General features: G+C 46.3%; 1 protein-coding gene across 1 annotated transcript in view; it reads right to left on the bottom strand.

Moving 5' to 3' along the window:
* The window catches only part of LOC115318660, a 37,386-nt gene extending 18,349 nt beyond the window's left edge, over positions 1 to 19,037 (bottom strand). Inside the window, exons 1-4 of the mRNA XM_029978373.4 lie at positions 19,011 to 19,037; positions 18,424 to 18,519; positions 17,724 to 17,739; positions 5,557 to 5,698 (exon numbers count right to left, since the gene is read on the bottom strand). Of these exons, the coding sequence (XP_029834233.2) occupies positions 5,557 to 5,698; positions 17,724 to 17,739; positions 18,424 to 18,519; positions 19,011 to 19,037 (281 nt within the window). The remainder of the gene's footprint in view (positions 1 to 5,556; positions 5,699 to 17,723; positions 17,740 to 18,423; positions 18,520 to 19,010) is intronic.
* Positions 19,038 to 25,192: the final 6,155 nt, after the last annotated feature.

The following is a 25,192-nucleotide window of genomic DNA, read 5'->3' as shown; positions in this document are numbered from 1 at the left end:
CTAGCCTATCTGCTCGGGCCTCTACTTTGTTGAGCCTCTCTTTCTGTTCGAGAGCCAGTTTAGCTTTGACTGCGAAAGTTGACGCCGCTTGGGACGCCGAGGCAGTTTCGATTCGCCTCTTGGGATTCTGGGCATCTTGCTGATCTTTTGAGGCCTGTCTTTTGAGAACGTTCGTGGATTCTACTTCCATAACTGCACCCTCGGAAGGGGTGAGGGAGCGGCACGTGTTGTTAGTGGTTGTTGCGCTTTCACCGGGGTGTTGGGTTTGTGTGAGACTCGCGATTTTATTGCCTAGCACACTGATCTGGGACTGCATTCGTTCTATTACAATGGCTTGCTCCCTCACTTGATTACGAAGGGCCTGCTTCTCCGGATCTTCCTGCCACTTGATGGCCCTTTCTCCTGGCTTGGTCCAGGGGTTTTTGGGGTCTCGCCTTTTGCTGGACGATCGTTCTTGGTCCTTTTGATGGTCCCTCGATTGGCTGCTCCGTGTCGCCGACTTGCTTCTGCTTCACAGTAGTGGTGGGAAGGACGATGATGCTTCCCTCTTGTCACCTCGGGTCAGGGTCTCGTGTTGCCGGTTTCTGTCCCTCGACTGGTGCTTAAAGTTCTGCCCGATGTTTAGGTCAGGGTTGCTGAGCGGGTTGGGTCTCTGGGAGGCTTGCTGCTTGGCGAATCTGAACTTGCAGTTGCTGCTCCCAGTTTTGTGCGCCCTTGCGCAGATGATGCAGAGTGGGGCGCAGGTTGTTGGTTGTCCCTCCTGTGGTGGTGGGTGCTCTTCTCCACACCTGAAGCAGAGGTTTCGTCTTTTTTGTGGGCAGGCGTCTTGTCTGTGCCCTGTCTTGCGGCAGTTGAAGCAGGCCTCCACTCGGTTGAGAAGGAGGACCACTTTATGTCTTGTGCCGGGGTATCTGAGGAGCCGGGGGAGCTCCGTTCCGGCTACCGTAATCATGATGTGGTTAGTTTTCCCGTAACGTCTTGCCGACGTGACGATCCAGTCGGGGTTGTAGGAGTTGTAGTTCTGGACTAACTGCTCGTCTGTTTCGCCACAATACTCGTTGTGGATCAGCCCTTTTACCGAAAGATCGGGGGCAGGCGCGTACGCTTTGATGGGGCATTTCCTTCCTTCAATCACGAACTCTTGTAGGTTGAGGTACGCGTTCGCACGTTTCTCACTGGGCGTGCTGATTGTGAAAGTACGGTTGACCGGGTGTTTCTGTAGAATATCTTCTGAATGGGTGTTGCCGTCGGTAATGTTGGCAGCTAGGCGAAGCGCTTCGAGCAATAGCGCTCCGCCATGTGCAGGAAGGTCTAGGGCAGACTGTGGCCTAATGACAATCTTGTAATGATCTGCCGGCAGTCTCGGGATCGGGGGTCTTCTTCTAGGGGGAGGCCTAGACCTCTTAGCGGTAGAGTCGAAGGGCTTGCCTTTGTTGTTCATGCATTCATGGCTGCCGGTGGTAGCTGCGGCTTCGTATCCCATGCCGGGTGCAGCGACGACGGCACTGCCTGACGCCGAGCCTTCGTCTTCTTTGCTGGCACCGGGGCGGCGGAATCGTTTCTGGTTCTTGACTGCCGTGGAAATCCACGTTCCATCGTTCAATTCTCTGTCAGTGATCGGTTCACCTTCAACGGTGATTTCCATGTTGCATGCGTATCAGCTCCTTCTATGGAGCCGACGTCGTTGGGGGAGCGGCGGCCTTGCGACCGTACTCGGGCTAGGCTTATTAGGCCTAACGCCAGAAAAATTTGGACGACACAAAAAACGCTAAAGAATAGGTCTTCGGGCACTTGCGCGCACACAACAGTAGTCGTCGGGGTCCGGGCGAGATCTTGATGGCGTTGGTAATGGTTTGGGCAACCAGTATCAAGAACAGAGCGCAAACTCCAGCGAAGAGCATCGAAAAACGCCCTTTCGATAACGGCGCCTTCTTCTTTTTTTCATGCTGACCAAGGTTCCTTTTGATTCTGCAAACTATTTATCTATGCGTCCTCTTCTCTCTTCTGAGAAGTGTTCCGTAGTCGGGGACTCAAACCAGGTGGCGTGCCAGGAGTGGAGTCGGAGCATCTTCTGCCGCAGGTCCTTAGGTAGGGATTTCCTGAGTCATTGTTTGCTGGCATCCAATGCCCGCTGCTAACCGTCTCTCTCACCTTAGCGTACAGAGTACACCCAGCCGGCAAAGCTGAGTCACATTCCGTTGCAGCACGAGCCTGGCGGTGGTTGACTTGAAATAGTAGGAAGACTCACGCTATGAAGTTCAACACATCTTCGAATGCATATGCGGCTGCGCCCGTAACATTGCACGGCTTGAGGATACCTCATCAGCCGACGTGAATATGACCCGCTGCTCTGGTGATCCGAAACCCAGAAGGAGGCCAGAAGCGGCCTCGCTGTGCCATCCCAGACAACGTACTCCCGCGACTCGTATCGAGACCGCTGTTTCTCGGACAGCTCGCGCCTGTGCTGGCAATATCAGCTGACAATCCACGAGGTCTCTGTTTGGATAATGCTAGGCAAAACTTGAGGACTGCAATCCGTGCGTCGGTGGCGGAAAGTCGGCAGTAAGGACCTTCAGAACAGGGATGCTACCGTATCGTTTCTTCAACCATAACAGAAGATAAGACATGTATTCCAAGATGCTTCAGGTGGTCCACTATTCTCGAAAATTCCAAATGACACTGCATGCACAATCTTCAACTAGGTAACCTACAACGAAATTACCTATTGTCCTTTCATACAGCAGCGTAGTAAAGTTTCATGTTCAAAGCCACACCTACAGATAAAGAATACTAGTTCATTCACAGTGACATCATGTGATCAATGTTGACAGGCCTCCCTCATCAGACAGACACGATGTCATGGAAGGGACCGCGGTCAGCCCTTGATGGAACGTTTTTTTTGGGCCCATTGAAGACTTCTTTCCGTCCGAAACCACTACCTTTAAGGCAAAGTGCCAAGCCTAAAGGAAAGTAATTTCGGGATCGAAAACATCCACTTCAAACTTCAAGCTTCATCTCAGTTGGTGTCTCAAACAAATCTGGAAAATGTATTGCACTATCAGTATTTCTGTATCTGTATTTCTGCCCTCCCTAAAATGTATTCCTGTATTTATATTTCCAAATACTTTTTGCCTCTTTTTAAAATGTATTCCCGATACGTATCGCGATACATTGGACATCTGGGGGCTAAGCTCGGCTCGCAGAGATCAAGGCAAGTTCTCCGCCGAACTGGCCGCTCGCCGCGATTGGTAGGCGCCGTGCATGACGACACGCGCCGCCACTCCCTAGATCGTGACGTCAGAACGGAGGGTTTGAGGCGGTCTGAGAGTGGCATATTCGGAACTTGCGGCGAGATGCTGTGACGTCATCGTGACGTGGCAAAAGCCGCCGCGGATAGGAAAAGCTTGCCGGCTCCGACCTAGGCGAGTTTGGGCGAGTTGGGCACGAGATGGGGGAGACGCGTCCAAAATGGCAGCGTTTTTGTGCGTGTTTCGCCGTCGGCGTAGGTACTTAACCCACGCCACCGTGTTTGACATAGACGACGTTGATTTTCAACATCACAATCGCCTCTCGAAATACGTGGTAAGCTGGCTGTGCGATGAACTGTGTGGCAGACCGGGCTTGGGGCGATGGAGCCGTGAATGAACCGTCGTCCCCGTCGTAAAACCTACAAACAAATTCTACAAAGTGAATCCTAGAATCAAATGTGTTTTTACGGAAATCTGCAACCAGGAACGCAATTTATCATTACCTACAGGTTTTACAATTATTGCGATGGTTTGCTGCGCTGCGGAGATGCAAGAAAAACGCACTTGATAATATTTAAACTAAAACAGATGATAGAAGAAAAGCAATCTACATGAATGGCGCAGACTAACAACTGTGTAATTTTTTTCTCATCTTTCTCCCTCCATGGAGGGAGAAAGACTTTTTCGTCAAAATACGCTTTGCAAAGCGTATTTTGAGGAACAAATCCGTCGTTAGTTGTTTATACGGCAGACCATGCCAGACATGGCGACGTAGATGAGCAATGTAGCCAGTGCGGTACAACCGCTAACCTGAGGTCTTTAACGTGCACCACGCAGTAGTAATACACGACTGCACGCCCGTGCGATGCCCATTAAAATTGACACGGGTAGGGGTGGGGATTAAACCAAGGATTCCTGGGTTATAGAGCTCGAGCTTTCGCTTTAGGTACACCCTTTTCTGAAAAACATGTTGTGGCTGTGTGGCGACGTGGGTGGCGAAATATGAGAAAGAAATTACGCAGTTGTTAGTCTGCGTCATTCCTGTATGTTGTTTTTCACCTATTCTCTGCTTTAGTTTAAATCTTTATCAAGTACGTTTTTCTTGCATCTACGCAGCGCAGCAAACCATCACAATGTCTAACCACCTAACCCCATCCAAGTAATATTTGTATAATTAGGATCCGTGCTGTTACCGATTCTTATTTGCCACGATTTAAGTAAACAAATTGGGTTCTTCGCATGTTTTTACAGCCTAAAATTTGGTCTGCCTCAACTGGCAACTTGTTTCTCAGCTGTAGATGAGCAATTTAGCCAGTGCAGTACAACCGCTAGCCTGGGGTCTTTGACGTGCACCACGACCGCACGCCGGTGCGATGATCATCAAGATCCAAAGGGGCAGGGGTGAGGAATGAACCCAGGAGCGGAGCGTAGGGACAAATCGGAGCTACGCTGGGGAACTCGCCGCCGCCGGGGGGGTCGGAAATGTAAGAGGAGGAGTGGGAAGCTCGCCGGGGCGGAGTCGAAAGAAGCTCCTCCCCTCACCCATTATGTCGCATCGGAGAGATTCCGGCCGAAGGCGAGCTTAACCCCCCTGTATCGGTTGCTGTTGCCCCGTCACCTGCAGTTTTTAGAGCAAGGGGCCCGGTCACCGTTGTCACTTCCTTTAGAAAAAGGTCTGTTGGGACCAGGCTCGTAGCCAGGATTTTGTTTCGGGGGCAGCCCGCCCATGACAAAATGCTGTATGAGGGGGAGGGGGGAGAGGAGGTCCAAGCAAAATGAAAGATTTCGGAGGGGAGGGGGGAAACCCGGGCCCCATGACCCCCCCCCCTGGATACGTGCCTGATTGGGACGCCCCCTGCTTTTGTGTGCTATCAATACCCGACCGAGAATACATATCGAGAATACAGCCTCCGAGGGGCTGCATTCTCGATCCGCCGACGCGTGGACCCAGATGCCGATTCGAAGCAGAATGGGATGGAAGGTTTAATGCGCTAGCAAGGTGCGAACTGTTTCCTAGCAAGACGCGAACGCCAAGAGCCAGTGTTCGCGTCGGACTGCTCCGATCGACTTCCGTCGTAGAGACTTGTCCGTTTTGAGTGAGGTATAAAAATCGCGCGCTTTAAAGCTACAGCCCAAGCTCCTCGTGTCAATATCACTGCTGCAAAACACGACTTGTTGGAACCCTCCATTGATAGCATCAAGGTGGAAGAACGGCATCCGACGAAACACGTACGTAGGATAAAAGTATCGCATTATGTATATAACTTTTTTTTTACTTGTTTAAGAGTTTAGTTTGAGGTTTAATTACTTTCTAGTCTGGAACAGGTCTTTCATTTTTTGGCTCTCTGACTGAATATCAGTCCAATCCACTTTGGTTTTGTACTGTTTTTCAAAAAGAACGACGAACTTTTCCAATGCAGTCGTTAGATTGAAGACCTTCGTTTCGTGTTCTGCAGAGATAGAAAGAGAGAAGCAAATGAAGCAAGTGCGTCAAAGTGTCCAAGTTTATATACGTAACAATTATCTGCAACAATACTTAAAAAAGAAGCTAGCTGGGCTCGTTTGCTCGAAGCCGGTTAACTTTAACCGCGGTTAAAAGTTAACCGCCCTTCCCTACTAGATACCTAAAAGTACCTAGCCACGTTTGACGAGGGCTGGATGAGGGATAGCTCCGTGTTTTATTATGGGTTGGTAGCTGGTGTCACCTACTGGCTGTAGCGAATATGAGTGGCTTCCGTGGAAAGGTTCCCGATGGGGGGACTCAAAAATGCGCGCGGCCGTGTTTTCGCGACGCAACGCGGCATACATTCGAGCTCAAGAAACAATTTGTATTGCTCGTGGTACAGACAATCGGTAAGGTAAAACTAAATTAACCCTTCTTTGGAAAATTTCTAGATATTTGGCTGCCTGAAGTGAAGACAAGCCTCGTTGAAATTTTCTTCCAAGTTTGAAAGTGGACAACGAAGTTCGGTCCTAGAAACGAAAAAGAAGGGAGCAGTGAAAGGCGGGCGGTACACCGGCAGCATGGTTGGCCGTTATGTAAGAACTATATAACACCGCCATAAATTGGAAAAACCTTCAATTCGGTTCCAGTGCAAATTCACCTATTAGTAAATTACCGGAGCATCGAGGAGTACACTGAAAGTGTAATTCTACGATTCGCGCGCGCTGGCCTCCCATTAACAAAAAAAAAAAAAAAAAAAAAAAAAAAAACCGAAGTAAGTAATTATAATAAATCCTTGGCGAACGCGCCTGCACGGAAATATTTGTTTTAGGCTTTTTGCTTTAGAACAGTTACTACTGCAGACGCCAGCACGTGCAGCGCGTGTAACTACACTCGTAGCATGCACCTCGGTGCTTGTGTGTGCTTTTGTGTGCTATCATTACCCGGCCGATTGAGTCAAGGCAATCCACTTTTCAAAGACGTTGGCATGCCGACAACTATCGCGTTCATTTAGGCTGAGGGATGGCCACAATCGAAAGACTATCTAAAAATTAAGGCGACGTTATTGCTCATGCTTTGAGTTTTAAGTGAGGTAAGGCAGAGCGAAAGCCTCCTGCACCATTCATTGCTGACAAACGCGCCCGATATTCCAGCTACTACGATGTATTAGTTCCAAAGCGAGCGGCGCTCACTCACAGGGGCACCGCCATGTTTCCCTGCCGTCCTTACTCTGCCGGATATAAAAATGAAATAGCACAAAGGTTAGACAAAGGACAAAGGACAGAACATGTAGACAGTACAAGCGCTAACCCAGAACTGGCGTTTTAATATAAAAGAAGAGAAGGAAGCAGCGAAAAAAGGAAGAAAGAAGATTTATAATAAATAGAGAAAATTGAAAGGTATATACAAAAAGGAAGAAAAGAAAAGAAACGGAAGAAAGAGAAAAAAGAAAAAAAAAAGAAAGGGACCTGCGTAACGAAATTAATTCCGGGGAATATATTGAAATTAAGAAAAAGACTACAGCTTAAAGAAAGAAGTTGAAAAGACTAGAAATTCCCGCTGAATCAACCTCAAGTTGGCAAACGAAGGTAAACTAACCGCCGAATTCCAGAAACCTCACTCAAACTACACTCAAACTGAAGGGCCCCTCCACTTCCTCGAGGAAGGCGCGAGGGCCGGCGCTGGCTAATCCCGACGGCGGATCCGTCCTCGCGATTGGCCACCGTCGGCCCTTGTGCCTTCCTCGAGGAAGTGGAGGGGCCCTTCAGTTTGAGTGTAGTTTGAGTGAGGTTTCTGGAATTCGGCGGTAATTCTTTTTCAGTTAATGCCACCGATTGTGCACTCACACAGGCGTCCTGTTTTTCCTTGATGGTTAAAGCCTCGTATATTTCTCTTGATGTTTTATCTCGAAACCGTCGTAGGATTTTCGTTTTTGTCAGGATGGGTTGGCATTTACAGTCTCTAACATGCACTGCGAGATGCGCCACTGGAGTTGATTTGAGTGAGGTTGCGTGTTCCCGCAACCTGGTGTTTACGCAGCGGCCTGTCTGACCGACGTATATCTTGCCACAAGTGAATGGTATTTCATAAATTACCTGGCTTTGGCAAGGTACATAAAATTGCTTGTGTTTGACGGTGCACTGAATTTGTCGATCTTGAGGATTATTTATCTTTGGACACAGCTTCTTGAGCTTGTTTTGTGCAGACAATATGACAGGGATGTTATATCTAGACGCCACCTTTTTCATGGTATGCGACACCTGGTGAATATAGGGTATCACTGCATGACGCTGCCTTGGGGGTTTAGTTTTTTCTTTTCCCTTTCGAGAGCTAATCATTCTTTCAACTGCCTCACACAAGATGATACTTGGATAGCCAGAAGTCGCAATCCGTTGTAATTGGTCTTCAAAGCTCTGTCTCGCCTTGTGTTCGCACGACTTCTTGAGGGCTCCATTGAAACACTTGTTGATGATTGCCGTTTTTATGAGCTTTGAATGCGAAGACTCATATTGGAGTAATCTTTTCTTCGACCTTGGCTTATACATTCAGCACGTGTGGTTTTCTTGGAATTTTAGTTGTAGATTGAGAAATTGTAGGGAGATGTCTGTAGGTAGCTCGTATGTAAATTTTAGCCCTTGAGCATTTTGCGCAAAGATTGCTCGGATGTTGTTGATTTGCGTCTCGTCATTTTCACCTTGTTTATTGCTTAGAAGCACGAGATAGTTATCAACGTACCTGTACATTTTTGGAACCTGGTCGTTGGTTATTTGCTGAGCGATGGCTCGATCGCACTGGGACAAGAAGATGTCGCATAGCACAGGAGCTACGCACGAACCGATGCAGATTCCTTTCTTTTGCATGTAGTTATTCTTGTTGAAAGTGACGACTGTGGATGCAAGGTAGTATGTCAACAGCTCCAAGAATGAATCCATATTCAAGCCAGAATTGTTTTGGAAACAGACGGTACCATTTTGCTCAATACAATCTCTTACGGCTTCGAACAGACGGTCATGAGGTATGGAATAGAACAAATTTTCCACGTCAAGGGAGAAACCATATCTCACTTGTTGGTTGTCATTTTTTAGAAAACGTATAACTTCTTCTGAATTAGAGATCAGAAAAGGATCTTCAAGTTGAAGAGCCGATAAGTGATTAAAAATGAACCGCGAGATTGCTCCTTGCCATGAACCTTTTTCTGTTACGACGACTGGGAATGGATATTCTATTTTGTGCGTCTTTGCCGTGAAAGACATATCCAAAACATTCTTTTTTGGCAGTAGTTATCTGCTTTTTCAGGTTAGTCAGAACATGTCTGGAGCACATTGGAAGTACTTTAGCTTTTACTTTTTTTTATGTTACTGTCTTGCGACTTTTTAAAGTTTTTCTGGATGGCTACTCCTGCCTTTTTCATGTAGGTGGTGTTAGAACGCACTACAAATCCTCCTTCTTTATCAGAAACTGGAAGGTTTAAATTGTGTTGGCATTTACAGTCTCTAACATGTACTGGCTTCAATAATGAATCAAGATACCGGTCCTTCCTCTACAATGCACAAAGGATGACGGAATCACTCTGGAGGACCTATATACCACACCTACGAACGCTTCGGGCTAAACACAAGGAACATCAAGCTGAGTCCATCAGACTACTGGACACTCCCTTCCTCTCCTCAGGAATCGTTAAATTCCTTGAGAAAGGCCCCTAATTTTGTACGGCGCCGAACTTACAAGGCGTACAAATGTTATCGACTATACGCAACATCACGGGAAAGGCCCCAGATAATGACAGAAGCAGATGTGTAGATGATTGTGTTGATGTATTGTTGAAAGTCAAACAGGCTGAGGTCAAGATAAAAAATATTAAAGTGGAAAATTATGTTAAACAACACAATTTAAACCTTCTAGTTTCTGATAAAGAAGGAGGATTAGTAGTGCGTTCTAACACCACCTACATGAAAAAGGCAGGAGTAGCCATCCAGAAAAACTTTAAAAAGTCGCAAGACAGTAACATAAAAAAAAGTAAAAGCTAAAGTACTTCCAATGTGCTCCAGACATGTTCTGACTAACCTGAAAAAGCAGATAACTACTGCCAAAAAAGAATGTTTTGGATATGTCTTTCACGGCAAAGACGCACAAAATAGAATGTCCATTCCCAGTCGTCGTAACAGAAAAAGGTTCATGGCAAGGAGCAATCTCGCGGTTCATTTTTAATCACTTATCGGCTCTTCAACTTGAAGATCCTTTTCTGATCTCTAATTCAGAAGAAGTTATACGTTTTCTAAAAAATGACAACCAACAAGTGGGATATGGTTTCTCCCTTGACGTGGAAAATTTGTTCTATTCCATACCTCATGACCGTCTGTTCGAAGCCGTAAGAGATTGTATTGAGCAAAAGGGTACCGTCTGTTTCCAAAACAATTCTGGCTTGAATATGGATTCATTCTTGGAGCTGTTGACATACTACCTTGCATCCACAGTCGTCACTTTCAACAAGAATAACTACATGCAAAAGAAAGGAATCTGCATCGGTTCGTGCGTAGCTCCTGTGCTATGCGACATCTTCTTGTCCCAGTGCGATCGAGCCATCGCTCAGCAAATAACCAACGACCAGGTTCCAAAAATGTACAGGTACGTTGATAACTATCTCGTGCTTCTAAGCAATAAACAAGGTGAAAATGACGAGACGCAAATCAACAACATCCGAGCAATCTTTGCGCAAAATGCTCAAGGGCTAAAATTTACATACGAGCTACCTACAGATATCTCCCTACAATTTCTCAATCTACAACTAAAATTCCAAGAAAACCACACGTGCTGGAAGTATAAGCCAAGGTCGAAGAAAAGATGACTCCAATATGAGTCTTGGCATTCAAAGCTCATAAAAACGGCAATCATCAACAACTGTTTAGATGCAGCCCTCAAGAAGTCGTGCGAACAAAAGGCGGGACAGAGCTTTGAAGACCAATTACAACGGATTGCGACTTCTAGCTATCCAAGTACCATCTTGTGTGAGGCAGTTGAAAGAATGATTAGCTCTCGAAAGGGAAAAGAATAAACTAAACCCCCAAGGCAGCGTCCTGCAGCGATACCCTATATTCACCAGGTGTTGCATAACATGAAAAAGGTGGCGTCTAGATATAACATCCCTGTCATATTTTCTGCACAAAACAAGCTCAAGAAGCTGTGTCCAAAGATAAATAATCCTCAAGATCGACAAATTCAGTGCACCGTCAAACACAAGCAATTGTATGTACCTTGCCAAAGCCAGGTAATTTATGAAATACCATTCACTTGTGGCAAGATATACGTCGGTCAGACAGGCCGCTGCGTAAACACCAGGTTGCGGGAACACGCCACCTCACTCGAATCAACTCCATCGGGGCATCTCGCAGTACATGTTAGAGACTGTAAATGCCAACCTATCCGGACAAAAACGAAAATCCTACGACGGTTTCGAGTTAAAACTTCAAGAGAAATATACGAGGCTTTAACCATCAAGGAAAAGGAGGACGCCTGTGTGAGTGCACCATCGGTGGCATTAACTGAAAAAGAATTAGTTTACATTCGTTTGCCAACTTGAGGTTGATTCAGCGGGAATTTCTAGTCTTGTCAACTTCTTTCTTTAAGCTGGTCTTTTTCTTAATTTCCATATATTCCCCGGAATTAATTTAGTTAAGCAGGTCCCTTTCTTCTTTTTTTTTCTCTTTCTTCCGTTTCTTTTCTTTCCTTCCTTTTTGTATATACCTTTCAATTTTCTCCATTTATTATAAATCTTCTTTCTTCCTTTTTTCGGTGTATTTATAAGCTGCTTCCTTCTTTTATATTAAAACGCCAGTTGTGAGTTAGCGCTTGTCCTGTCTACATGTTCTGTCCTTTGTCCTTTGTTTAACCTTTGCGCTAGTTAATTTTTATATCATGCATATCCAACTAGCCCACCTCAATATCTTAATACTCTGCCGGTGACGGGACCTAAAATTCCCCCTCGTAGGGAAATGCAGTTAGCTTCTCACCGCGATTAGAGTTAACCAGCTTCGAGCAAACTGGCCCTGGTGGTGATTCATGGTAATAAAACCGGAGACTCACGAAACACAGAAGTGCTTGTTGTGTTCGTACCCTTTTGTGTTTCCTGAGACCCTTGTTTTATTACAATAGATAACAAATATCATTTTAATATACAATGCTAGTAGCGCAGAACAAAACAAAGCAAAAAAATTGAATCGAACATTAAAAAAAAATGTGAAATTCGGTAGGCTGGGGAATGTTCACGGTAAAAACAACGTGAACAGATACGAGGACAAAATGATAAAAGTGGTGGCAGGACCGTCTCCACAAAGCTGCCGCGATCTTGAATGTCGTCACTTTCAGTATGGCAAAAATATTGTTTTGCCGTCACCACTCCAATAGACCTATTGCTAAATTACCCAAGCATCAAATATAATGCAGGGATTTGTGTTCTACGCGCCGCACGTGCTGGCCTCATCGGTGGCAACGCTTCTAAAGCAAATGCCTAAAACAAATTGCATCTTTCACGCGCGTTCGTCAACGCTTTATTTTGGTTATTCTCTTTGAATATTTTATACGGGGAAGGCGTGCTCGTGTGGCGTGTGGAACACCAACCCCTGCATTCTCCATGATGCTTGGCTAATAGGCCCGTATCTCTCAAGTTTTGAGCAGCGCTCCAGGCGAGCAGAATAGAATAATTGGCTCGCGTTTCGAACGTGCATCATCACGCTTCCCACTACACTTTTTTTTATGCTCCGTTCCATTCTAAGTGCCAGCGTAGCAGAGGCTACAAGAGCGAGCTCCGAGCTTGCAGTGTCCCTTCCAAGCACGCGCGCTCGTGCAGTGCCAGCATCGCTCAGGGGAACATGTCTTGGCAAGTAGCTTCGGCTTCGCTATCATGTAAATTGAAACATACGGACTCACGGAAGCTATGAAAGAACACAATGAAATAATAAAGCTGATTGGGACGCCGAGGCCGCGACCTGCATAATTCGTTTTTATTTTATGTTTTTAGACTTTTTGTTATCGCGCGTCTACAGATGCTGACAGATGCTTGCATTCGAACGTGGCACGTGCAAAATCGAACGTTACAGCGCCGCCTGGATAGTGCTGCCAGCATAACATGGTCGCGTCTTGCGGACGCGCTCGCGCCCCCTGCCCGAGAGCATCGGGTCTATTGAGCAATAGGTCAATAGATCACGATCAGGATATCAGCGCAACCATCACCCAATCTCGTTTTGCCTCACCCCTGTTTTCCTTTTACTAATTGAATGTTGAATGTTTTATTTTTATTGTTTCGCCCTCACCGGATATGGCTACCAGTTGGCGGTGAGGAGAGTAATGGACAATTCTTCTGGGGCCACATCGCACCGGTGCTGTGCGGTTCGTGGTACAGGAAACGTTAGAGGGGAGTGGGGAGCTTCCTTCTCTCCCCGCCGGCCTTCCGTGTGCTGAAGTGGAAAGAGTTTACTGCACTCGACGGCTGTGGTGTGCCCCAGATGAATAGGCCATAATAAGCGAAAGAGAGGCTCTGACGTCACGTCGTTGCGGTGGCGCTGCTGTCGGCGTGGCGAATGCGCACATACCTCCCGTGAATCTGGTTCCTGTGCGCGCGCAGTGCAGGCAGTGTTGCCAGATTGGGCTATATAGAGCCAAATTGGGCTACATTTTTTTCTAGTCGGCGTCAAAATTTTGTGGTTGGCTTTGTGGCTATTTTTGGGCTACGGGTGCGGTAAACTTTTGTTGAACCTCAGGTTCGACGTCGAGCTTTGAGGTTCGGCTAGTTAACTTTCGAACTTATAATCAGGTCCGAAAAAAATTGTTTCTCTTTTGGCTATTTGAAAAAAGGGAGAGGAAGGAGAAAGAGATCAAACTTCTACAGAATTCGGGGGTTTCACAATGCGCAGAGAAGCAATGCTTGCAGAGTTCAAGCGGTCTACCCACAACGCAATGAAACAAATCAAACAGAATGCACTACCGCTGGCCCGGTAGCGCGTCTTCTACCCGGACGTAGACTGAACTCTAAAACGCGGCTTTGGTGCCCAATGTAAAACTTCTTAGGCACGGCCCACCCAAAAAAAGATAACACAATCAAAGATGGCGTGAACCAGAACGGGGGACACTCATATTCTACACGAAGAAAAATAGACGGGCGGGTTATTGGTAAGAACCTTACGTCCCTTAGATGGGGGTTTCTGGTTTGAAATGTTTAGTGTTCTGACTGTTCTGCTTCTCTAATCCGTTCTTTTACTGTATGATCATATCTCCCGGGCTTCACAATACAGCTGTCTTTGTGTGGTTTGTACTTCTGAAGACCTACGAAGGATGGGTCACTGCTGTCCAGATTTTCATCCTTCTAAATTTTTTTTTTTTAAATTATCAAGTGACATAATGTACACTAAAATTATGTAACGCGTTTTGTACGTGTATGAAAAATCAACCCTTTGAAGAAAAATTGCCAATAAAAGGCTTTAAAATCGTAGCTTTTCGTCTTGGTTATTTTGGGCTACACTTTTTTTACGGCTTTGGCTATATCTGGGCTATACCTCCCAACCCTTTGGCGTTTTTTTTGGTGGGACCATCTGGCAACACTGAGTGCAGGCAACGTGCGCAATGTGGGAGAACGCCAATGTCTTTGAAAACGGAGCCCAACCATCACGAGATATAGTTGCGAAACCACACAGAAAAATGGCAGCAGAAACCACCGTTGCTGGTTTTCTATGAATTGAGATAGTATTCGTCATGTCTTCCTCGCTATTTTGTTACGAGGCCAAAAACGACGTAAAGGATGGCGTCTAGGACGGCCTCAGGGACGACGTCCTAGAGGGTGATGATTAGGACGACTTGAAGGATAACCTCTAGGACGACATCCAGGAAGACATCAGAGACGACGTCCCTTTGGCGACGTCCAAGACGAGGTATAAAACAACTTATAGGACGACGTCAAGGTCGCCAGGTTCTTCGAAGAGTGCGTGAATGTGAAGGAGTGCGCACTGCCGCTCCGCTTACGCACGGCGCACTGGGGTGCAAGCACAATCAGCTGAGATGATCTACTGCCCAGACCTACTGCGCATTAGGAGGCCAGAAAGGTCCACGAAATCGGGAAACGGGAAGGGGTAGCAAAATATTGCTTTTGTTTAAAACTGAAAGAAATTTGCACTTCAGTGTAATGCAAAATCAGAGTGCGACTCCTGGGGTATTTCGGTTTTGCGATGTACCTTGGTAGAGAATTCGAGGGAGCCCTTATTGGCGGCGCTGGTTACGCCGAGAGTGTAGGTAAGAGAGGAAAAGGGCGTACGGCGGGGGCCCTGTTTGGATGGCGCCCACAGGCGTCGAGCTGCCTTCCGTAAGCCGTGCCCTGTAACGTCCCGTAATGCAAAGCGCACAGTTCAGCTTCATGGGATGTCACAGACCTACACGCTAATCAGTTTCTTCTCTAAATTCAGTGGGAAATTGAAATGGTGTAAATGCCTGGTGACGTCCCACAATAAAACACGCGAAGTGCTGCAATATGGAACGTCACAAACCAACACACGAATTCAGTTTATTTGATAAACTTGTTAAACACTCCATGAGACAATCGGACAGCTAATGGCATTAAAATATAATTCGTCTCGTTATCCAAGTGGGTGGCGTCAACTACACTAGTGGAGTGGCGCGAATTCGCTAGTGCTACTCTGCACTGGGCACCGCGTAATGTTTGGGTCGGCGCGACGGGACTATGGGATCTTGCGCGGCCGTTTGGGTACAGACAACGGGAGTGGCGCTGAGGTCGATATACTGAGCCTGCCAAGTCTGACAAAGGGTGTGTGAAGCGTTCCCAACACGGTTGTCGCATTGGACAGCTGGAAGAGGAAACAAGAAGAAAACAAAAAGTATCCAGCGCGCTCATTCGATGCAGTTCATATGCCGTCCTGACAGTGACACACTCTAGAATTTTCAGCAGTCTCGGCTAAGTTACTTCCAAAGAGGAATTCGGTACAGTTACTTTAAAATATAGCGACGTTGGCGTTACAGTTACTTGAACGAAATGGTAATTATAATTGGCTAGAATCTTTTCGTTCAATGGTACTGGTGAAACTACTGAAAGTGGCAAAGAAAGTAACGTCGCTACTTTCATCCTTACTTTAAAAAAGAAGTCTAACTTTCCTACAGTTACAGGCTACACTTCAAAAATGCAACGTGTCATTATCTACAGTTGCGGAAAAAAAGTAACGTAGTCAGAGTAACGCATTGCTTGTAACCCGTTGCTACAGAAGAATACAATTTTGTAATGCTGCGCGTCCCCTAATATTATGTTTGGAATGTGGTGTGCACATAGTTCTTCGGGTTATCAACGCATAGGTGTAGTAGCATCGAAATGGCGTCGTCAAGAGGGCGACAAACCCGTTGTAGTGTGCCCGGGTACCGAACGGGCTACGCTAATGCCACCTAAAAAGACCTACGCCTTCTTTCTTCCCCCCCCCCCCCCCCTCTCCTCCCCTCCCGCCGAAAGCATCACCAGTGAATCCACGCCATGGAGGTAGGAAGTTTCGGGAGGCGACATGACCCCACCAGAAGTGAAGCCGGAGAGACTTCCGGTTTGTAGGGACACGCCCCCTAACGATGATCAAACCCAGAAGACGCTATTGAACGGAAAGGGCAGCTGTTTTGGCACAAACAGCTCTTTTGGTCGTCATCGGGGTCGTTCCCAGCCATCGCGGCCTCTACTTCCGGCTTCCCTCGGGAGCTTCTCCTTTGGCCTGCTTTATTCGGAATATCGCCTCCCCGTGTTCCTCTAGTCGGTTACAGGTGATAAAGGTAGCAGCAAATGCCCCTCAAAGGAAATCATATATCCCTCCGCCAACTCCGCATCCAATAGCGTCCGATCGTTTCCATGACGTCGCGGCCAATACGCGAGGAGGGTCTTGCCTTTCAGTACCATATGTGCTTTATCTGTCGACTTTGACTTAGCATTGTGGAAGCCACGAGAGGGAGGTTAGAGTTTTCCCCCTCCGATGGAAAGAAATTCGACTTTCGGGGATTAGCTTTCCCCTCCGACGGATACAATGGCTGCTTTCAGGGGCTCGGTTCCCCCTCCAATGAATACAAAGGCCGCTTTCTTAAAAAGTGGGATCGGAGACAAGTGGGAATCCATTGAAGCGGAACAAGGAGCGTATCCAGTGAACTCTCCTACCGACTGCGGAGAGATTTGAAACGGGCGTATCACACTTGTGGGAAGAGCTTCTCCTACCTTCTTGACTTGTAACACACAGCGCCGCCTGCCTTGCGTTAGCGTCATCGCGTCTTGCAGCGCCTCACAACGAGCCCGAGGTTAGCAGGCGCCGACGCGAAGACGGACGAGACTGCCAGCTGCTCTCGTCCAGCTTCCGCGTGTTTTCCGCTTTGGGCGGGTCGGGCGTCCACCAACGGTGACGTCATGTGGCCAGGCCTTGGCTTCAAGGTGGCATTCGCTACACGCAGGAATGCTGCGAAAGCTGGGTCTCACTTCGGCGCTCCAAGAAACACTTCCCGGGCAAAAACACGTAAAAAAACTAACCTTTGAGCAAATGCTTCGAAGCAAGCAAGCACCGTCTTTGCGCATGCGCAAACGTTATCGGTAAAGAGACAATCCGACGCCTATCGCCTTCTACACCGCAGGCTTTATGCCAGCCGCTGCGGTCACACTACCCCATACAATGCACTGTACTAGTGCTCTGCATATAGTAAAATCACAAGTTTCTTTTTAGCAGGTTTGAGAGAAATTTTAGGTTGTAGACGAAATTGTTTTTTTAATTTAATTTGCGGGTAATAAATTATATTAATTTCTCTACCATGCAATAATGTTTTTTTGTTTTTTTTTGTCATTACAGTTCTAAAAGCTGTAACATGGTCGAAGTTATTTGCTGTTGTTATTTTTCTTAACCTTGTATTGCGTCGAGGATGGTTTGCCACGTAGACTTTTGCCACCCTTCCGTAAACAACAAAAAGAACCAAAGTGTCTGTTTTTTTTTTATTAGCGCTTGTGAGGTTTTAGAAAAGCCTTCACTCACCTTCAAGGTTAGAAGCCTGAAATTGGTAAAAAAAAAGGCGTATTGTTTTGGCGATTCAGTAATACATTTTGCATGTTAAACTTGTTGAGGACATTGTCGTAGTTAAATGTTTCTGCGACTAATTACGCATAAATATACGTCGTATATCCAGAAGTTGCTCTTTTCCTAAGAAGGAACTCATCAAACGTATACGAAATGCTTTATTTTGAATCCCTTAACATATCTGGCGATGTAAATTCTTTCGATGTTAAGGAATTTGTCATTTGGTGGCACGTGCCTTTCTATAACATTTTTAAAGCAGTTTGCAGTAGTCCTGAGCCCAAATCTCGGGCTTCATTGTGAAAACAATTGATCTACAGAAGTGTTTTGTAACGTTTTCGTAAAGGTATCACAGGTGATATGCCGTACGACAGCCGGGCTAGAGAGCAGCTTTCTTTACGGCCTTTGTTCTCACTCAGAAGCATTAAGCTTTATTTCTAGCAACGTTCGGTCGCGACCACGCTACCCCTCGACTACTGCCTGAACCATCCTGGACACCTGTTCTTACCACAGTTATTCAAATATATACAATATACTCATTTGAAAACGAAGTACCGAATAAGGCTTTCGTAGCACGTTTCCCGTGTTAGACATGTTACCATAGACCAAAGAACCAAGATTAATTTTATGGACGACTTTAAAAGTAATCGATTTAACTTACGAGAGCCACAGAAAAAACAAGGAAGCCGCACAGAAGTGCTTGGACCATCATGGTTCTACTGCGATCGTTCAGCAGTCGACACTTAAGGCACCAACCCTGAAAGCCAATAGATGTTAGTCGATGTACCCACCGCATTTATAGAGCCTCACATCATTTCCCACTCTGCAGCTGTGAGGTCATAGGTCGATGCGCTTTGTAGAAAGAAGCCCGCGTTGAATGCCCAGGTGTGACCAGTGCTCATGCGTAGAAACCAGATCCGCAGTGCCACTGCAGCGCGTGTTGATCTTTAACATTAAGGGCCACCCTAAGACCCGCACTTCCGCCAAATGCTTCGTGCAGGGTCGGAGATTTCCGTTCAACTCAGTACACGCCTGGCCCCAGTGAAGTGACTCGTGAATCGCCGAGTTTGGGGTAATCATCACTGCCGTTTTGAACACACTAATTTTTAGGAGAAGCAGAAATACTGAGTTTATACGCAGATATTTTCAATACTGAAGAAACGTGGATGTTTTTACGTAAAGAGCACTGACACCATATAAATTCATCGTTATCTTTTTTGTCCTACTCTAAATTATCATATAGATTACTTTAAGATCAGCAGCTTTCTTGTCCATGAGCACCTTGAGCCCTCTCTCACCTGTTCTCCGTAAAACGCTGTAAAAGATTAATTTAAGTCGAAAAGCTGTGTACATCATAATATTCCGCGGTACATCACTAAACAACAGTCATACACAACAAAGTAATCAACACGAATTCCAATTGTAGGAACGTGTACTTTTTGTTCCTACCCCGTTTTTTTTTTGCATTGAATTTTATAAATTTATTTTGCAAAATCTTGAATATCTTTCCACAACAAAAAAGAAACGTAATGCTCCCAGCACTCTAAAAATAGGGAGTGTAGAGGGCTGCACTTATGTTTTATGTGTAGAACGCCAAAACTACATTTCGACGTTCTGACCACCGACGTCGAGCTAGCAATACCATTTTTTTACAAGCAGGGTGATACTCGAGTCATATAACTTTTTTTTTTTTTTTAGATAGCTAATGTACTCACTAAAGGAGTACTAAAGGAGTACTTGTAACACACAGCGGCGCCACAGTAAGACTATGAATATTTTTTTTAACCCCGCTGTAAAAGCTCAGTGATTTTTTGTTTGTAGTTTTTGATGCGGACATAAGCTACTTAGTACGTTATACCCAACAGCTATCAAGCGCTCGTAAAAGTTGGTATCGCTAGCTCGACGTCAGTGAACAGAATGTTGAAATGTAGTTTTGGGGTGTTATAAATGGGACAAGGAATGTACCCCTGCACACCCCTATTTCTAAGACTGGGGAATTGAATAGAATAGCACTCACATTACGTATCTAAGTTGAAAATTTGGTATTGCCAGGAAGACCTTTTGTTCCTTGGAACCTTCTCCGGTATTACCCATGTATACCCGATTGTTTGGACGAACGCGCATTCTTCCTGCCCAAAAGTTAGAAACACCGACTAATTAACCGTAAGCAATATTCCTCCGTTCACAACCTAAAATCTCCCACCTCTATTGTAACGTCAGGTGTCCCCCAGGGAACCGTACTTGGCCCCCTTCTATTCCTAATCTATATTAATAATTTCCACCTTAATATAGGTTCTTCTGTGCGCCTGTTCGCCGACGATTGTGTCATATACCCGACCCATTCTTTCATACCATAATCATCATGCTCTCCAGGAAGACCTTGAGTCTGTAATTCATTGGGGTGAAAAATGACAGATGACGTTAAACTTTAATAAAAGTAGATCCCTATCATTTTCCCGCAGTTTGCGTGCTACACCATTTTCGTATTACCTCACTAACACTTAAGTAACAGCATGCTGATCTTATAAATACCTGGGTGTTCATCTCACCTCTGACCTATCATGGATTACTCACATAACTTCTGTTATTCTGATACTAACCGTTCTCTCAGATATTTGTGCAGCAACCTCAAACTTGCTGCAGCCTCCTTAAAACGACTAGCGTATACTACTTTTATAAGATTGAAGTTAGAGTACGCCTCATATATATGGTCTCCATGGTAGTCTTACCTCGCAAATAATCTAGAATCCGTCCAAAACAGAGCCCTTCGTTTTATTTCTAACAACTACTCACCATATACGAGCACATCATGGATTACGCCAATCAGCTAATGTTCATTCGCTTTCCCTTCGCCGCTGAGTATCACGCCTTTCTCTCCTCCATCGAATTTTTGATCACAATAGCCATCTCAAAGAATCACTGCTATCACCTCCCCATCGCATTTTTCCACGTCTAGATCACCTATGTAAATTACGCCAAACAGACCCTTTGCCAAACATACAGCGCCACGACGGCAGGGAATTTTGGGAACGCTCGGTACAGATCACGCGCTTTCTCGTTGCGCCTCCGCCACTGCGCGCGCGTCCTGGCGGACCGCCAGCAGCCGTTGCAGCCATCGGCCATCCCGCCCATCCGCCGAGTCGTACGTCGTTGCCGGCGTACCGTATCTGTGGCAGCGTAAAGGCACCGCGACAGCTGAACTTATTTGAATAGGTTATTCGTCGTAGCTTACCTGCACACATTGAAGTGTCACCGAATCCATTTAATTTGCACCGCAACCGTGGCAGGTTTCGACCAGGTTCGACAAAGCGTTGGTGCAGCAGACGACAGAGCCGGTACAGAGGAGAGGGATGAGAAAGGAGCAGCCGCCGTTGGCTCGTCGCTCGCCCGACGCGGCTGCTCAAAAGTCGTTGCCGTGATAACTTGCGCCTGCTCGCGTATGCCACGTGGTCACGTGGTTGCGGGAAGAGGTGCGTACCGAGGACTTCCATTATTCGTCGCGCGGCGCGCACGGGCTTTTGGGATTTTTTGCAAAAGGTCTATTCGATCATCAACTGTTTCTCACCACACTACCATTGGCCATCGAGGGTTAAAATTCACTACCTCGCAACATCAATTCCATTAATGCTACTACTAAATTCGTTAAAGTAATTACCCCCTCTTTATCTAACCTACCTAGCTAGCTTACAGTCTTATAATTGTGTTTACTGTTCTATCTTTTTTGTTCTATTGCTGCCCCCTTGTATGATGCCTCATGGGCCCTAAGGGAAAATAAGTGATGATGATGATAATGATGAAGAGCTGGGAAGAGCAGGCGCACACGCGCACGAATGGATACGCACGTCGGTGGAGGTAACCACAAGATACAAACAAATTGTGGTAGCGTTGGTGCGAGCTGAACGCCTCTCGTCGGTGTCGACGAAGGTGCCCAGCGATTCATCGCCGCATACGACAAGCATACGTTGTCTTCAATAAAGTCAGCATGTCCATCCCTCGTGTAACGATTTCTTTTTTGAGCGTTCTCCGCTGGCGGTAAACATACAGTCAATCTAGCGAGATGCCGTCGAGGGCAATCCGGCGCTTCCGGCAAACACAGTGCGTCCTTACAGGATATAGGTACGGTACCGGTGTCTGGGGTAGGATGTTTAGAGTGTCTGATGGCGCTGGGAAAACGTCGAATTTCGTATCCACTCTGTTCTCTCACTCGGCCAAAAAGTCGTGCTGTTCGCTAGGCCTACCAGGGAATTCGCGCGTCGCTATCCGGCCGCCATATTGCTTTAGGGGTAGCCAAAATAGACTTTCTGCTTTTTGACTACGTGTGAGACCATCATGTTTATTCTTGGGGTCGTTATTTTTGGGACAACGTCTTACAATCCCAAATTTAGTCACATGACCACCCTTTTTTTCTTAGTGTTCAGCAGGACCGAACAACTTTATTGTTTTTTGTTTTTTTTTTCTCGTACAACTTTCGGCGACTTCAACCGTCCTTCGGTTTACACCACCTGAGCATGGAGAAGACGTTCGCCCAAAAGTTGAATGGAGCAGTCGACAGGATGCCTTTGAACTCCCTGCGACGGCTGACCGACAAGGGCGACAAGGACAGATGTCGAGAGCGTGCCTCGGCGTTGAGGCGGGAAAAGTTAACATCGACCTGGAAGAAGAGTAGAATTGAAAAAGATGGTGAGCCCAGTCAATACCTAAGTCCGACGGAAAACCATCTAAGCGAGAGGCTTCGGGAGTCGTGAACCCGAGAAGGGCGAAGGCAGTAGAAGGGAGTCCCGCGGCAAAAGCTACGCGCGACGCCATGACAGGTTGCTGCACCTCTCGATGGCGCGGTGCAGCAACCTGTGGGAGGAGGCGAGATCCAAGGATCACCGCACCGGAGCGATAAATCTAGCGGAAAAATTTTACCCCCGTGACGTCACGCCCGACGCAGTTAACCCGGAAAACGGTTTCCGCTAAACTTGTTGGGAAAGTTTTTACGCTAAATTGAGCTGGGAAATTTTCACGCTAAATTTAGCGAGGAAATGTTCTTGCTAAATTTAGCATAAAAATTTGCCACCAAATTTAGCGGGAAATTTTACTCTGGTGACGTCACACTTGACCCTCCCCTCCGTACCCTCTCCTCCTCCTCCTCCTTAAGAGCTCTAATTGGGCGCACTAAATCGGCATTGCCAAAAATTGCAAACGTCTTTCATTTTTTTTTATTATTTTAGTTGAATCGCTCCGATTCCATGAAATGTCAAAGAAACGTTCAGCGTCAATTGTGTTTTACAGTAGCTGCGCTAAAATCTGCTTGTGGCATTTGTGAAAAGCCGGAAGAGAAAGGGAGGAAAGGGTAGCGATGCAATATGTGTTTTATTTTTAACGGTTCGCGGTATGACGGAGTCTGGGAATTAAACACCGACGTACCATTTTATCTCGGGGGCTTTGCTCTTCTGCTCGATCTTCAGAACATTCGTGAGCTTCCTTTACCGCTTGTTTAATCTTTGTCGTTACGATTCTTTGTTTGACCTTTCGTTTGCCTCGATGGAGAATGTCTGTGTCTAACGCACGTGTACCCTGGTAATTGCGTCACGGATGTTCTCGCTCCATGTTGTGCTGACCTCTTCGCGGCCAACGGGCTTCAAAACCACCGTTTTCGTAGAGAAATGCCGCAATCTTCTCTGAGTTTGCGTTCCAATTGTTCTGAAAATAGCGAAGCTTCAGCTGAATTTCGAACATTTCTCAACCTTCGAACTCCGCCGAGGTAAAGCACTTGAAGATGCGGAGGCTTTTTTTTTTTTTAAGTCTGCGCTCGAGCTTTAATTTTATTTCAAGATAAGGTTCTAAACATGTTAGAATATTAAAAAAATTATTGAAGAGTAGAGTCCTGAACATTTTGAGTATTTACAGATTTTTGTAAGGCTCGAATATTTCGAATTTAAATTCGAACCCTCCGAATCTTGCGGATAGAGATCAAATTCCTCAGTTTTGAATAAAGATTTCTGGGATTCATCGCCAAAAAATTTTCAAATGTGCGACAGATTTCACTGAAAGCGTTGAACATTTCTTTTTATGAAACGAAGACAACTTTGTCTCAGTACACTAAGACATTTACGATACTACCAGAACAAGTCTTTGGTTTTTATAATTTCGTGAAACAAGCCTGTTGAACGGCTAAGGGAAATGCTTCGAAGCGGTTCGGTTAGCCTCAACAGTTTTATTTCTTGAAAAACTGTCTGTAATTCGATCGACCTCCGCCCAAATGCAATACTGGCATGAAACATCAACACACCTTCGATACACGTGAAGGCACCGAGGCAAGGCACTTCTCTTTCCTAAGGGTTTCAGTTGCTCCGTTTCTCATACTGAACCGAAATGTGAAGCTTCAAAAATAATTCCCGAGCGAGCTTCGTGGATTATTACAGCACCCAAATATGTGATTCGTACAGGTGGATTATGATCCGATTCTTGTATTTCTTTAAAATAAGTTCTGTGATCACGCGGATCGGGCGAACCATCAGCAGGAAGCAGACGGTACGAGCGAGGCCTTCTGGGAGAAACCGTGGCCGAGCTGACGTATTGCTATTTCGGGGCGCCATATTGATGGACGCTGTTGGCAGCGCATGCTCAGAACTGGCTGCCATCTATCGTCTTTCAGGAAAAATAATTTGGGTTGTGTGGATATTTACACAGCTTGTAGTTGGTCAGCCATTTCATAGTTGCGACGTGTCACTCGCTGTAGATGAGCAATTTAGCCAGTGCAGCACAACCGCTAGCCTGGGGTCGTTAACGCGCACTATGCAGTAGTGATACACGGGCAGTAGTGATACCGGCAGTACTGATACGGGCAGGGGTGGAGGATGAAGCCGGGATCCCTGGGATCCCGGGTTCATCCTCAACGCGGCACGAGTTGTCAATCATCCAAACTCTCTCGGTGCTCAAATTCCAGCGAGAACGTGAAACACAAAGTCGTTGCAAGCTCCATCGCAGCGCGCGCAAGCAAGACCGTGGCGACAGCCGATTGAACGGCTGCATTGTTGACGTCGGGCCCAAGTGTCCCCACATTCCTACGCCTGGTTAGAGTCCATGATGCGTAGATTGTACCTATGTGGGCTGTAAATACAGTGCACTTTTTCCTCGCAAGATCGTCTTTGTGGAAGTTATTTGTGACGACAAATTGACGTTCCAAAACTTTGGAAAGGAGCTATTTAAGGCCCGAATTTTCGCTTCGGAATCGACGCAAAGATTAAACTATGTGATGTTGTGGAGCCCTGCTCGGTGTACGCGGCTTTAGAGCCCATCTTCCGCCACCATCAACAACGCCACCGGGGTCCCTTACAGGCGCTGTATGTAGAGACGTCGGTAATGTCTGAGAGATGGGAAGGCGACGGGGGATGGTGGAAAAAACGCCGAGGAAAGGGAAATAAAAATATTTAAAGACGTTT

This window comes from Ixodes scapularis, unplaced genomic scaffold, assembly GCF_016920785.2.
Source record: "Ixodes scapularis isolate PalLabHiFi unplaced genomic scaffold, ASM1692078v2 PGA_scaffold13__105_contigs__length_92229423, whole genome shotgun sequence".
Taxonomy (NCBI): Eukaryota; Metazoa; Arthropoda; class Arachnida; order Ixodida; family Ixodidae; genus Ixodes; species Ixodes scapularis.
The sequence above is the reverse complement of the archived record's forward strand: the minus strand, read 5'-3'. Positions and strand labels throughout refer to the sequence as shown.